Source organism: Crassostrea angulata, chromosome 2 (assembly GCF_025612915.1).
Source record: "Crassostrea angulata isolate pt1a10 chromosome 2, ASM2561291v2, whole genome shotgun sequence".
NCBI lineage: Eukaryota > Metazoa > Mollusca > Bivalvia > Ostreida > Ostreidae > Magallana > Magallana angulata.
The window spans coordinates 53876073-53892709 of record NC_069112.1 but is presented as its reverse complement, the minus strand read 5'-3'; the positions used below and the strand labels follow the sequence as shown (position 1 = coordinate 53892709).

General features: G+C 32.3%; 1 protein-coding gene across 2 annotated transcripts; it reads right to left on the bottom strand.

Annotated features, from left to right (window-relative positions):
- Positions 1–1773: 1773 nt before the first annotated feature.
- LOC128170525 (multiple epidermal growth factor-like domains protein 10) lies at positions 1774–16387 on the bottom strand. Of its 2 annotated transcripts, XM_052836311.1 has the most exons (8): positions 16254–16387; positions 9285–9512; positions 8749–9000; positions 8396–8533; positions 4389–4526; positions 3735–3875; positions 3493–3598; positions 1774–2442 (listed from the first exon to the last, which is right to left on the bottom strand). In XM_052836311.1, exons 1-8 carry the CDS (start codon positions 16315–16317, stop codon positions 2292–2294), a joined length of 1218 nt encoding a protein of 405 aa, XP_052692271.1. In that variant the 5' UTR covers positions 16318–16387; the 3' UTR covers positions 1774–2291. The 2 variants fall into 2 exon arrangements, with proteins under 2 accessions (XP_052692271.1, XP_052692272.1); XM_052836312.1 differs by lacking the exon at positions 3493–3598.
- Between the last annotated feature and the right edge of the window lie 250 nt (positions 16388–16637).

Here is a 16637-nt window from a genome sequence, read left to right as displayed (position 1 = left end):
ATTTGAAGCTATACTTAATAATTAACATAATAATTATTGTCTATTTAATCTTTTATGAACCTCGGTAAAATTAGTATGCAAGTAACAAGGCATATTTATACACAGGATACTGTAAGTCGTTTTAATTTCACGGTGTTAACATTTCTCGATTTCTATAAAAGTACCAGTCGCGATGGTTTTAATTTCACGCTGCTTAAAAATCAATTGATCAGAATATAAGCATTGAAACGTTTTTGAAAACTAATGATAGTATTCACGATGGGTTAAATTTTGCGGAAACATATTAAATCGCGAACATAGTGAAATTTAAACCATCGTGATTATTTGCCAATCTACAGTAGTATGCATTATCATTGAAATACCTTTTAATTTACTATTGCTCATCACAAAAAATACACCTGCAGATAACATTTTGAATACATACTGAGAGATTGAAAGAAAACATATAGTTTTCTCCTCCCATTTGTGTGTGTGTGTTTTTTTATGAGACCAAATAAACTAACGTAATGCTGCCACAGGAAATGCTTGTTTTCCAATAAGTATAATTACAGAATAAAAAGAAAATCAAAAAGATTTTACATATTGAATATTGATGAACAACACTTTCTGGTAGTTGTCCTTGGTTCTACTTATCAATGAATCGTACATGTACCCTCTTTTATCCTGTGTTTTCCTTGTTGGATTGTGCATGCATGTACAATTATTGATTACTCGTGGTGTTCCTACTTTATGCTTATACATCCATGGAGACACAACACAAATTAAATCCTCTTTCAAGCTATTGCTTTTTAAGGAAAATGAAATTTATCTGTTTTCCTAATTACGCATTTAACATGCATTTCACTTTTCCATTGATTTCTATAAGATCTGTTTATGAATATCATTTAGTTTGAATTAACAATCTTTTTGTAACGCATTATATCATACCATTAATGTCTATAACATTAATTTCTGTCATTGCAAATTGATTAAAAATCGTTTGGCGTTTTTGTTTTACTTTATATAAATGACTGAAACGAAATTCGAAGACAAATAATAAACAACACATTAAAATAACTCGAATGAAGTTGGATGCAATGCAAATAATGAAACATGTCAGCTAATAAATATGTCCATGCCTCTTAGACAACTAATATACAAAAAGTGTGTCATTGGAGCTCAAAAATGTATTTGTATGGTTTACCAAAACTAATTTGTGTAAAATTTTATTACGTAATATCTTTGGTAAGCTACCTTTATTATCGAATCTCTTTTTGGTTAACATGGTTAAAGGGTTTTATAACAGTCATCTTGATAGACAAAAAAAGTCGCATAGACCTATTTTTTTAATTCCTATACATTGCCTCGGTTTGTTTAGTGAGATCCATGATTGGTAGATACATGTACTATATCTAATTTTTTTTGTCATAAAAAACTTACAAGAAAACAAGTTTACACTTTGCATCTCTATTATTAAGGACACGATGAACAATTTAACAAGTTGTTGGCAGAGTCTTGTCATTATGACTGAAAATGGAATGAATGTTTTTTGAGTCAAAACGTGTGCTAGGCTACTGGATTTTTAAATAACTGGGGTATAACAATGCTATGAAATTTTTTTGAAAAATGAGTTATCTTTATTTTGTTTCACAAACCTGCATTCAAGTTTTTTGTATCAACAATTTCATAATTTAAACAGAAATGTTAACCACGTAAATATCATAGCAATTATGGATATATGTTTCAGATATTAAACTCAATAAAGTAGACATCAACAATCAAGTCTGTTGATCTTTTTATTTTGTGTCTTATTTGATGCAATACAAAAAAAACCCCAAAAATAAAAACAAAAATACAAAAGATCGGCAAACAAGTGTAGTCAAAAGGATTTTTAAGAATCTAGTTATATTCTGTTGCAGTTATATTCTGTTCTCTAAATTGACTGTGAAACAGGTTTCAGTTGGACAGCAACTTATTTACTTTATTATTTAAAACACTTTATTTACACAATAAGCTTTTTTATTTAGTAAGAATCTTGTTGATCTGAGTATACAGGAAACAATATATTATACATTAATGATATATTATCAATATATTGTCTAATTTTAAGTTTTACCAAGGACAGTGGGTTGACATTGTAAATGCGAACAACATTTAGAAGATAAAATGGAATTCACTTAAAAAGCTCAACTTTTACCCCCACCCCTTTCACGCAAAAATGTAACGTTTTATACACAGAGTTAAAAATAAAGGATTTGATAAAATATATAAGTTTTTAGTGACAAAGTTAATGTTATTAACATTGTTGTGGTTCATCGATCAGCAGTAACTGTGGCTAATTCCTGGTAGTTGTCCTCGGGTCCATTAATCACCGAATCGTACCCACTTATATCCTGTGTAAACACGTTTTCATTTTTGGTTTGTTCGTATGTTTTTTTCTTCTTTTGTCTTTTTCTGTGTTTGCTAGGAAAGTAATAAAAGTATAAACCAATACTAAAAACCTTTTTTGTTCTATGGCTACTGAAGGTTTTATGAATTATATGAAGTATAGAACGGTAAGTCTATTTAGAATGGATTTGTTATTTCTTTTTTGATTTTATTTGTTTGAGATATATCGTCAGGTAATAGCTGAACCTTTTTTTTCCCGCTAAAGTTTTAGATTTTGTCTTCATTTATATATTATAACAGGAATTAATTAGCAATATCATTCACAGAAAAAAATTAACGAAATAAAATAGTTTGGACATCTTTTTCCCAAATCCACTTTCATGATCCATAGCCATCACAGTAATAGAAACAATAAACGGTGATAAAGAATACTATTTTGACGTAATCATTTCAAGACAGACTTTTGCATTTTGAGAAAAAAATGATATTTTTTATAAATGAGTTTACAAATATAAGACTTGATTTACTTAAGCGTGAACAACCTAACGTTTGCAAACATATATAGGTATAGGGATACCTATAAAAAAGATTCTGTCATTGAATTCATGTTTTGCCCATACTTATTCGACTATTCTCACACATTCTTTAAAATCCCCGTTTTACAGATTACTTCAACATTTATAATCAAAATATGAAGTTTATTAAAAATATAGATCATGTGGAAAATTTTAATTAATAAAATATTATGGGTATTGCGGTTTTTGTTTTTGTTTTTTTGTTTTTGGTTTTTTTTTTTTGGTGCCTTGTCTACCCAACTTATGGTCCAAAATCATATCACGCATTATAGTCATAGAAAAGATTTCTTTCTCAAAAAGGAAATTCTAATAGCAAACTGTTGCCTTTTGAAAGTCAGCCAGCCAGGCTCACAATTTAATTTGTAGAAATAATTTTAAAGATATAATTATCCAATTTACCGTAGAATGTATAATGGTCTTACTTAGAAAAAATAGTTATATAACAATTGAACGATTGATACAAATGATATCAAACTACTCAATCATGTAGTCATTCAGCTTGACTTGACAATTAAGTGTACCTTTCCTAAAAAAAGGCTAAATAATTTACCTCTGTAGGATTATATAGAATAATTGTGCGATATTGATAATAACTGAGACAGAGAGAGCTGCTGTCAGAACATATAGGATTGTAGATTTCTGTTCATCATCTTGAACTGAAATAGTAAATTGCGTTACAATGTATCATACAATACACCCATTCAAGTAATGATAGTACACATTTCTCATACAGACGTAAAGCTTAAACCACATGTTTATCAAAAGAATGTGTTTAGAATAAAATAGTTGTACCTTCCAAACACAGTTCTCCTTTCCATCCACTTTTGCAACCGTCTCTACAAGCTCCGGTTATATGATGACAAATCCAAGACGTATGACAAAATGCACTACATCTTTGTTGACAATCAATGCCATATTTTCCTGTTTCACATTCTATGGAACATAAACATTAGAAAAGATCGCTTGCATAAAATAAGTAAAAAATCATGTATATATTGTACTAGTAATTGTTTTAAGACAATACCCTCAAAACTTTCTAAAACAAATTAATATTTGCAAATTAAAAAATGCAACCTTGTTTTGAATTTCACTATATATTATTTCTATGTTATTTTTGGTACATAATGTATAAACCTTCTTTATACCTTTGAAATTAATTTTGAAGATATTATTAAACGATCTGCATTTTTAATTTCTATACAAGACCTTCTATATCCGAATGTTTCCTTTTTTCATAAACACATAGTATAAGACATTCGTTTAATGATTTACTTTTTTTTAAATTTCAACCCTTCGGTATTTTTTAATTAAAAATGTTTCAGTTACTTATTTGAAAGATAATTTTTTTTTTAATAATTTGCCATTCACCATTATATGTAATGTTTGTTTCCTTAGAAATATACTAAATATTCATTTTTTTAAAATCATAATACGTGCATATTTTACTCATTGAACAGTGGGTTCCATGATACCCTGGATCACATCCATTCATACAGGAGCCGTTAATGTGATGACAATATCCATTCTGCACGCAATGCCCGCATTTGTTGTTACAGTCGGGACCAAATTTGCCTCCATCACACTCTGTGAAGATATGAACCCAAACAGTGTATGCTGTTGCAATAGTTGAGAATTGTAATAATGAAATTGAATAAATATATATTTTTTGATGGATTTGTCTTCAATCTGCTATAAAAAAAATTCTAATCTGAACAAAAGGTGCATTAAATAAAGTAGGTCAATGTTAAAAATATAATTACTAACTCTTATTTATGTCTTTTTACGGTTCATATATTTTAATTTTATTTCCCAGTGCTTTGGTCTGTTTTTTGCGTGTTTAAGAGCATTACATTTTTACGCCGCGTGGTAATTGAATTTAAAAAATAAAAAAAAAAACCTTTTATGTGTAAACTGAAATACGCTACTTGGACACAAGCGGAGTTCGCGTATTGCATATACACTATTGGCTATAAAACCCCATGTCCGTATGAAAATCCCCCGTCTTCCCATGTCAACGCTTGTGCTTTCACTGTCATCCCCTGTACATCCCTTATTTGCCCCTGTAGAGAGCCACTGTATACTGTGGTTTCATTAATTTTCGTGGGCATCAATTTTCGTGGATTTCGTAGAAACCACAGTTTCAAGGATACGTAATTTCGTGGCCAATGACCATATCAATACAAAATGTTAGTTGAAATTGAACCTAAATGAACATTTAATTTCGTGGATCAACTTAACAACGAAATCCACGAAAATTGGTATTCAACGAATATTGATGATACCACAGTACCCTGTTATCCCCTGTGTGCCCCTGTATATAGCCCTTGTATACCGTGTCATCCCCTGCGCGCCCCTGTACACATAGCCTGTGTGCCACTGTAAGTCATTGTCACCCTATGCCTACGCGCCCCTGTTATCCCCTGTAAGCCACTGCACTACCCTGAGTATGCCCCTAACATCCCCTGTACGGATTTTGACTGTTATTTTACCATTATTTTCTTAATTAAACTATTTTAATCACATGTGTTATATTTCGAGCTATAAGTCAATCTTTGCACTCAACAGCGCCGAATCACAAGACGCACTGTTATTGTAATTTTAAAAATCACGTTTTAGTCAATAATTTTTTAATACTTCAATAATCATGCTTGGTTCTAGCCTGCGAAATTTTGGTTGTTGGATCGTCGTTACACTTTCACACTGTAGTATTCTGGATATTTAAGGTGAAATAAAACACATAGAAAACGTCACTCAAATTAATAGGACATTATTGGATAATAAAAGAAAATAAGATAAAGAAACTGTACATATGTCAAATAGAAAAAATTTGCAGTTTGGGTATAAAAAATGAATATCTAAAATAATTATTTCAGTAAGTACATGTAACAACAAAAGCCCCTGCGGGATTAGAACTCGGGATGTACAGATCACAAGTCCGACACTTTATCCACTCGGCTATTGATTAAGTTACATGTGGCAGTCGATAAAATCCTCTACAGTTGTCACTGATTTTGATGTAAAGGATCCACTTGGTGTTACTACGGAAGATGACCTGCCCTCCTAAGGACTTATGTACAACTTGTGGTTTAATAAATGACTAACTACGTCTATCCTATATTATGTGTTTGTTTTATTTTAATAGAATAGAAAATAATTTTTGTTTGGCTGAGCTAATCACGGGTGGTAAACCTCAGGTGAGGGCAGCGTTACACCGCACTTTGAAAAATTACGCAATTTATATATATTGATAATGGAGATCAATGTATAACATATTTTAACTGGCTTATTGCATGTGTTTGTACATAAACATGATGTGAAAAAATGATAGATTAGTTATGTTTATAAAAAACAATATGATTTTTTTAGAATCCTAATCCTTATTTTTAAGTATATAATAAATTAATGTTCGTTAATGTTAGTATACTTATATTGGAGTGATTTATTTGATACGAATGAAAAGAGTGTTATTGTTGAAACACATAAATTCGTTAACATTTCAATGGAGAAATTATTGTTCGGCCAGCTCGGTTTTTTAATATCACTGCATGTACTTATACAGAGCATATTTCTTTTTCCAATCTGAAACGTTTACCCAAAGTTGCTGAATATCATAGGTTTAAGAAGGAAAAAAGGGGGTAGGAGACCTTATACCAGTAATTAATTAAATGATCCACTAGTAATTGACCTGTATTATTGGTTAACTCCCACTCCACATCCCGTTCTACATACGGTAAATTAGAATCACGAGTGTTAACAAATCATCATACTATATATCAACAAATTAGAAATTCAGTTCCAGAATATGTGATATATACTTATTTTTTCAAAGTGCGTTAAGCGTCTCCATACTAAAAAAAATGTTGAAGTACCTTCATAACGTAATTTTGGTTTTTAATTTTTTATATATCTAAACATATAGGTGCGTACTAAAACCAATAAATCAGTCAGAATGTAGAATGAATAAGCAGCAATGTTATGATAGAGTACACCTTTCCTCTTTTTTTTATAAACTTAGTTCTTAGTTATACTTTTTTTTTAATTTCGCGTGAATAGCAAAATAAAGCATCAATAGCTTATATAACTTTGTCTAAGAAATTAGTTTAGTATGTTTGTTTAATATGTTTCTGACCGGCTTATTGGACTTTTGAATTGAATTTAAACTGATGATTAATTCTCATAACCAATTTCATAAAATTAAATTTCTTAAATCTTATTTTCATATCCCTTTTAATGCAAAGTGAAATTTATTAAGAATAATTTAATTAATTGCCAGTGACCAGAAATTTGCCACAAAGTTAGAACATGTAAATATGTTTTCCTATACACCTTTGATTCCAATTTTCAATATCACTCTTAATATTTTAATCTTTTAGGGTAAATTTAAAATTGTACTTACTGCGAGAAAAAATGAGGGGGTGGGGGGGGGGGGCTAAACCCCCCTTGATACTATATGTATGTTCCTAAAGGTTAAGGCTAACTTTGAAACGTATAAGCCCACCCCCCCCCCCCCCCCAATTTTCGACGCCTATGGCTCAGGCAGGTCACATGTTTCTAATAATATTGCCCTGTATGAAATGCAAAGAAAAACAAGCACTGTCTAAACAAGAATGCTAAATATAAATTTTTAAACATTCGAATTAATTTTAAGTTATTTCTTTAGCGAGCCTTTAAAGACCGTACAGGGAATGTCAGGGGCATATACAGGGAAGCACAGAGGCTACCAGGGAATGACAGGGGCGTACAGGGGATGACAGGGGTTTTTACAGTGGCACACAGGGGATGTGTACAGAGGCGCACATGGGATGTCAGGGTATACAGGGGCTATGTACTGGTGCACACGTGGGGTGACAGTCTATGCAGGGGCTCTGTACAGGGGCACACAGGAGATAAACAAGGGATGGCAGTGAAAACACAGGAGGTGATAAGGGATTTTCATACGGACAGGGGTTTTTAGAGCCAGTCGTGATAGTGCAATGTCAAAAAATCATACCTTTACTTTTATGCAGATATCATTACGGTCCGTACGTGATCACTTACCATAAAGTTCTTCTGGCTTTATTTGATTGGAACTTTTGCCGTCCGTAATGATCTCCCGATAAAAGTCAAGAAATGATTCCTTATTCAATACAGTTTAGAACCTACCGTTTTGATCTATACAATGTAGCGAAGTCTGAAACATGACATCATTCTAAATTTAAAGCACAATGCATTATGAATTTTTTGTTCCGTTTTAAAAATAACAATCAATGAACACTAGTTTCGAGTTGTTTCCTTTCGTACTCTATAGGTCAAAATGATATTTATAATAAGAAATGAGTGAGTGATTTTTGATAGCCTTAAGGCGCAAAATGATATTTATAATAAGAAATGAGTGAGTGATTTTTGATAGCCTTAAGGCGCAGCTATTAACTTTTTAGTATTAAATGACCGAGTTGCTGAAAAGAAACTTGTACCTTCATTACATCGTGATCCTATGTAACCTGCTATGCAACCTAAACACGTTCCATCCACAATATCACAGTGACCTTCCTGACAGTTCTGTGGACACGGTATTGTACAGTTATCTCCGTAATATCCCGTTACAGGACACCCTGATTACAAAACAGTTTAAATAGAAAAAAAACGGATTCCATAACAACACTGTCTATGTATGTACATCTCAGTTATTATTTTGCAAAAGAATGTATATGTACACTGTACGCACAATACGTTTTAACAGTTATACAAAATTCATAATGAGTAATAGCATTCAAAAGTATTTCGATTTGTTCATTATATTCGTTTACGTTAAAAATTGGTTCTTTACCATACACTCCCACTTCACAAAGCTCGTTGAAAGCGTTGGAAGAATACCCAGGAGGAAACGGAGGGTGAGTCCTGTTGTTGTAGTAGATGACGTATCTACCATGTGTGATACACATTATGTTTGCACGAACAGGTATCGTAGCCCTGGTATAGTAAGTGTCTTTGAAACATAATACCCCGTCATCCTTGTCCGTTTTGTTCGATATGTATACCGAAAATCCTAAGAATCTACCGGTGTATCCGTTATTTTCGTCTTCATGAAAAATGAAGGATAAACTGGTTTAATGTGCAAGCATAGTAATAAATATTTTTATATAAATTCATTTCTGCATTTGAACGAAAAAAAAACTAATATCAAAGACAGAGTAAAATTGAAGAAGATATACATTTAAAAAAAAATAATAATAATAATAAACTACTGTAAATCAGCTTATTGAATTTTTGGTTCACAGAGTCACACAATTTTCTCCATATCAAGATAAGTCAGGGTTTCTTCCCTAAATATCCGTACTATCTCTATATGTATATTTTGCTTACTCCAGGCGACATTATCCGTCCTGTACTGTATAAAGATGTGGTGTATGCTGAGTACTCCTCCCAAGTCTACCCGCCATTCTGCCGCTGATCGATTGTTTTCTGATATTGTACACTGTTGTCCAACAGCAGACAAGTCTGAATACCGTCCGTCCACAGCACGTTCGGCTCCCCATGACCTATTAGGGTATGGATACTGTTGCCATGCTACTTTATGCAACGCAATATTTTCTGTCAACAGAAATAGGTACAAAAAATTGGTTGGATTTTTCCTTTACATTTGATAACAAAAACCTTTCTGTAAATAAAACTAAAGTATGTATTAATGTGATTTACATAACACGAAAATATTTATTTTAATTAAAACAGTATCCTAAATTCTTCCATTCTAGTAAACTAAGAAATTTTGGGCAAATCAAAAGCGTGTAAAAAGGCAAACACTGGGTCAATTTCTTCTCAAATGATCTGTCTCCTTTTTTTCAAATTCCACATTGTTTTATGCTCTTAAATTTTATTATCATGCTGAAAAAGAATCTCTTGATTTATGCATTACATATGCTGCGATAAACATTGTATAATCTCATTTTGAGAGCAATATATTTTTAAACTTTCTTAGGGATAAAAAAAGTGTCAATTTATATGATATTACAGAAAGGAGCAAACAAATCATTAAAATGGCACTATTTTCTGAATGGTGACTATTTGCATGATATATTACATTACAGATTTTTTTTTTATATTTTTTTTAAATAGTCTTCAAAACAAGTCGCGACATGCCATACAATGGTTTTACAAAGCTACTAGCACAAATAACAAAACACTAGTATTTAAATGACACATGTCTATACAAAAATAGAACTGATATATTTGCACGCATACAAGCACTCGGTAGTGTCAAATGAAAACATATAAACAGTTCTTATTAAAACTTAAACGGATTTATTTTTGGTTGACCAAAAAACACCAGCAGATAATAAAATATGAATTGAATACTCTTTATACTAAGAGGAAAACAATGCATATGACCATATTTATATATCAAAAAGGTCAAGGTCACAGCAATGGAGTAGGCCACACTTTTCAGCTCTCCCCTATATTAGGCTGATTATGTGATATATACCATTCCAATTAACTATAAATGGATTGTGTGATGAGTATAAGGGTGACTGGTATGTGCTGTATAGTCTTGAATTAAAATTTAGTGATAAATTGGTGAAATTCTTGGAAAAACAATGAACTCTGAACATTCAGGTATGTGAATACTTTTCACCAACCTAACTGTTAATGTAAACAAAGAGATACCAGTGTGATCTGTCAGAGTCTATATCTGTGCTAATACTCAATAACTTGTTACCAAACCAGCTACAACTACTTATCTAATGATGTCAAACAATAAACCCACCACTAAAAACATCAATAAAGCTGCAGTCAAATCATCTGTAACAAACAGACCCACTGATAGTGCTAAACTTGGTGAGGGAGCCGCAAGGCCAGCAACTACACCAAACAAACCTCCATTAAAGAGGGGAAGAGTTGAGAGCTCAACCTCCGACTCCACCAACAATGATTCAACAACATCATTTGATGACCCCCAACTCAACCAACTAAGTTCCTTGCTTGATGACCTCACCAAGGATCAACGGGGCACCAAACAGGTTATCGATTTGATAATGCAGAAACCCTTCATCAAAAACTGTATGAGTGAACTCTTCATGCCCCAAATTAAATCACTTCAAAATGAGACAAAATTATTAAATGACCGGATTGACGAGATGGAACAGTATTCCCGCAGAACTTGCCTAAAATTCTCAGGAATCCCTGAAGAGGGAACCAGTGAAAATACTGACAAACTAGCAATGAATGTCATCAATCTGATACTATCCAAGGAAACATCCAAAATTGGGTTGGACCGAATAGAGAGAACCCATCGAGTCGGCCCGCGCAAGGGGAATGGGAAACCAAGAGATATCATTGTACGGTTTCTCAGTTACAGAGATCGCGCCACAGTTTTTCATCATAAGCGCAATCTTAAAAACTACAACCATAATCCGAGTACTTCATCGAGAGTCTTTATTAACGAAGCACTGACTAAACAAAGATCCAACATCCTGTTTGAAGCTCGCAAGCTTGCTCTTAGCAGACTTGTCGATAGTGTGTGGACGTATGATGGTCGCATCATTGTAAAAATGGATGAAAATCGTATAACACTTACCACAGAGGACGACCTCGAAAAGCTAAAAACGCGTTTGGAGCATCATTATGATGAACGTATCCTGACCACTTCTACCCCTGTGACTGAAAGGGACTAAGTCGTTCTTCGTGATTAACTTTGGCTACTAGAGCTGTTGCTCTGTAGCCACCCACGTGCCTTAGTCCATTTTCAGACTGGTCAAATTATTATTTAATTCGTAAAATCCTAGAAACGCTATGTACTTTCACTTAACCCACACATGTGTATTATTGATCAACGTCGTTAAGAAGCATAATAATCTTTGTCTCTTGTATGCTCTAAAAAAAGGGTATCATCTAATTTCAGTAAACATGTTTAACTTACTACATTAGTCAGCTGTTAGTTAGGGGAAATAGCTCTATTTATGTTCTTTACAATCTATTTCCTCCTTTTTTATTTACCTTGTATTGGATTTTCCTCATGTAACCTAATCGACATTTCTATTGTTCAGAAATGCCTTGTAGATAAGTTTTCTGTTTATTTGTCACCTCGACAATACCCATGTGTATATAAGTTATGTATTTCATTTATTTTCTACTGTAGTGGAAAATCATATTACCCATTATTGTTCTTTTATAAATCACTACTATTAGCCTATAGAAGTGATAAGATATTGCTTATACATTGTTACTTGATTATCTTTATTCACCCGAGAGTACATTACTATAAATGTAGGCCATTTCGGTCATTAGCTTACACTCTGTGCAATACGAAAGTAAAAGTAGATTTGTTTACATTTTGTGGGATGAAGGCTGTGCATAAAGGTTTATTCTACATTTTTGATTCGTATGACTAATATTCTCATGTACAGCATTTACTATGAAATACAGCCGACTCATCCAATTCCTAAAGGTACGTTATTGTCTTACGCTTTATTGGTACTTACTGTTTTACTATTAATTGGTGGGATAGAATTCAATCCTGGTCCCGTTCAAGGTTCATTATTGTCAAATGTCAAAATAGTACATAATAATGTTTGTAGTCTTAAGTCGAAGGTAGATATTATTTTTAACGAACTTTGTGATTTTGATGTAATAGGAATATCTGAGAGTCATCTAGATAGAACCATTTCTGATGAGGAAATTGAATTTGAGGGATTTCACAAGCCTGTCAGATTAGACCGTAATAGATTTGGAGGTGGAGTTATAATTTATATTAAGAACAACTTGCAGTTTTTGATACGCAACGACCTGAGTAATCCAAATATTGAAATCATATGGTTAGAAATTCATTGTGTTAATAACAAATTTTTAACTGGGGTTATGTATAGACCTCCAAATTCCAGGGCTGATGTACTTGACAACTTAGCAATATCACTAGAAAATGCTATAGACACTGGCTTACCCATATTTTTGATGGGTGATTTTAACATTGATATGTTAGCTGATGGTAACCATATATTTAAGCATATGCTCCAAAATTTTTCCCTTACAAATGTTATAACTCAACCAACTAATTATACCACCACAAGGGGTACTTGTATAGATCTAATTATTACTAACGCTGTAGAAAGAATAGAGAACATAGATGTATTAACCCCATTTTGTAGTACACACAGTCCAGTAACTCTTGAAATTCACTTTAAAACTTACAAACAAAGGGCATATAGAAGAATACTTACAGACTACGCACATGCTGACTACACCTCACTAAATAGTGATCTACTTCAGGTCAATTGGGACAGGGATGTATTTAACTCTACAAATATTAATGATGTCTATAAAAACTTCACAGATGTATTCACACAGCATGTGAACCAACACATTCCTAAAAAAGTAGTTGTCATTCGCCCTTCTGATAAACCATTCATGACCAATGCCATAAGACGTAAAATGCGCCAACGTAATAGGATCCATTATAAAGCAAAAAAAACTAATAGTGACTACCAATGGAACAAATATCGTTGCTTAAGAAATCAGGTTATTGACATGGTTCGTACTGAAAAAAACAAGTATAAACAAAAGCTTACATCACAAATACTAGATAAATCAATTCCTCCTGGTAAATGGTGGCGAATAGTGAAATCATTATCAAAGTGTAACAATAAAAAAAAAGTACCACCTCCAATAAATTCTAATGGTAAAATACATATACACCCAGTAGATAAAGCATCAGAACTTAACAAACATTTTGCAAGCATATCACATATAGAAACAACTAATGAACCCAGGCTTCCACCTCAGGGCCCAGGGCCCCCTCACAGCATAGAAAGAATTAACATCACAGCCCAAGATGTTGTTGATCAATTATCAAATCTAAATATCACCAAACCTCCAGGCCCAGACGGTATCTCACCAAAGATTCTTAAAAATATCATACCTTCAATCAAACATCCAATCGCTAAATTATTTAACCTTACACTTCAACATCAAGAATTACCTTTTATATGGAAATTGTCACATATTACACCTGTATATAAGAACAAGGGCAACCCAGAGGACCCCTCAAACTATAGACCAATTGCACTCACATGCACCTTATGTAAAATACTGGAAAAAATTCTTTTAAAAACCCTTCACAATTATATGAAGGACCACAATCTTTTATTTAAAAACCAATCAGGATTTCAGCCCTCTGATTCCACTATTAATCAGCTTACTGAAATTTATAATATTATAATATCTAACCTTGATAAAGGTAAAGATATTATGTTCATATTTTGTGATATATCAAAAGCTTTCGATAAGGTCTGGCATAAAGGTCTCATCTATAAATTACAAAAATATGGAATCAGAGGAGAAATCCTTGGATGGATAGAAAACTATATTACTGATAGAACACAAAAGGTTGTCATCGAGGGCTATTCCTCAGGAATTGAAACCACTAATGCAGGAGTACCCCAGGGGTCAGTGTTAGGACCCTTCCTCTTTCTTATTTACATTAATGATATTGTTGAAAATATATGCAACCAAATAAGACTCTTTGCAGATGACACATCACTTTTTGTAATAGTTGATGATAATGATAATAATTCAGCTAAATCATTAACAGCTGATCTTGAAAAAATCAAACAGTGGTCTAATCAATGGCTGGTGGATTTTAATCCAAGCAAAACTATAAATGTTAACTTTTCCAGAAAGAAAAAAACCCATCCCCAGGTCTCTTTTGGTAACACTATAAACAATATTATCCAAAAAAATAATCATTGTCATTTAGGACTTACTTTGCAATCAAATGGGGGATGGTCACATCATATATCAAATATCTACGAAAAAGCATGCCAAAGATTGAACATGCTACGCATACTCAAATATAAAATAAATAGGGAATCTTTGATTAAAATTTACTTTGCATTTATTCGCCCTGTGTTAGAGTATGGTGATGTAGTCTGGGACAATTGTACAGATGAACAAAGTAATTTATTGGAAAGTATACAGATTGAAGCTGCACGAATAATTACTGGTCTTAGACGAAATTCATCTAAACAATACCTATATCAGGAATTAGGCTGGGAAACACTTAAGAAACGTAGAAGTAACCATAAATTAATATTATTGTTCAAAATATTAAACAATTATACCCCTGAATACTTATCTAATATTGCTGGTGAATGTTTCCCCCCACAGAATACCTACAATCTTCGAAACAATTTCATCTATCGCACACCTGTTGCAAGAACAACATCTTACTTCAATAGTTTTATACCATCTACAATTATATTATGGAACAATCTACCTCAAAATACAAAAAATATAACTACAGTTTCAGCATTTAAGAACAGCCTCAAAAATATTAATAGTAAAAAACTGTATATGCATAAATTATTTAACCATGGCAAAAGATTAGAAAATATTTGGCATTGTCAGTTGAGAAATAACAGTAGTAACTTAAATGCTGACCTTTATTCACACCACCTTATTGCTTCTCCACTATGTCAGAAGTGCTTCCTTGAAGTGGAAGACTCTAAACATTATTTCTTACACTGTCCATCATATGCCTCCCAAAGAAAATCTCTATTTGATTATATGAACGACAATTCCATACCAATCACAATTAAGAATCTACTTTTTGGAAGTGATAAACTAACATTTCAAAATAACCTACTATTATTTGATAAAATTCATTTTTACATAAAAAGTACAAACAGATTTAAGTAAATGCATAGGTAAAAATGTACACATTGTATAAAAAATGTATCTGTATCAAAATGGGTACCACTGACTTTCCTTACACTCCTTTCTTTTCATTTTTTATTGCTTATTTGTTCTCCCCCTCCCCCTCCCACCCCATCCCCCCAAACTTTCCATTTTTTCTACTCTGTTATTAAATTTTGTTTTGTTTTTATTACATGTTTTTTCTTTTCTTTCTCATTTTTTCCCTACATTACATATACTTTTTTATTTCCAACCTTAGCAATTAACCATTATTTTTCTATTTTTTTTATTTTCATTTTCCTATCATGAGCTATTTGTTTTGTTTATTTTTTTGCACTGTACCTCCTTCCAATACTATTTACACTATTAATCTATTATACAAAATTCCATGGCAATATATATGTATATATATATTATATATAATTATATAATTACTCATATTATACCTTGACTACAGGAGAGAACATAAATAGGCATTGTGCCTGCTGTTCAATCCAATTCAATGTATTTATATACTTGAATAAAATACTTATTAAATTAATTTATATACCAGTCGACCTGTTGTCAAATTTCAGTATAGATACAACCCGTACATGTCCGAAAATAATGTTTTTAGAAAGAAACAAGATTTTTGAAGATGCAACTTACCGTAAGATGTTACTAAACAAACCAGTTTAGAAGAAAATATCAGAAACAACGAAATAAAAGCCATTGAAAATGATTCTCTTAGACAAGGAAGTGAAAAATCAAACTACGTCGTTAAGCGTGTCTGTATATCTAGGTTTATTGGTGAAATATGTTTTAAAGGACATATAGTGTCTCCATTTGATATGCATTCATTCATGCAATTACAATGTTTACGCATATCAAATTTGCAAACAACTTAAAAAAAAATTGACAGCGTTCTTTCACTTTAGTTAGGTTTGTTAGCGAAGATGTCTGTTTAAAAAGTAAATTGATAGTTTGTTTATAACCCCTCCCCCCACACTCCTTTATAAATAATAGTCTTAGTATACATTTTGTTTTACATGC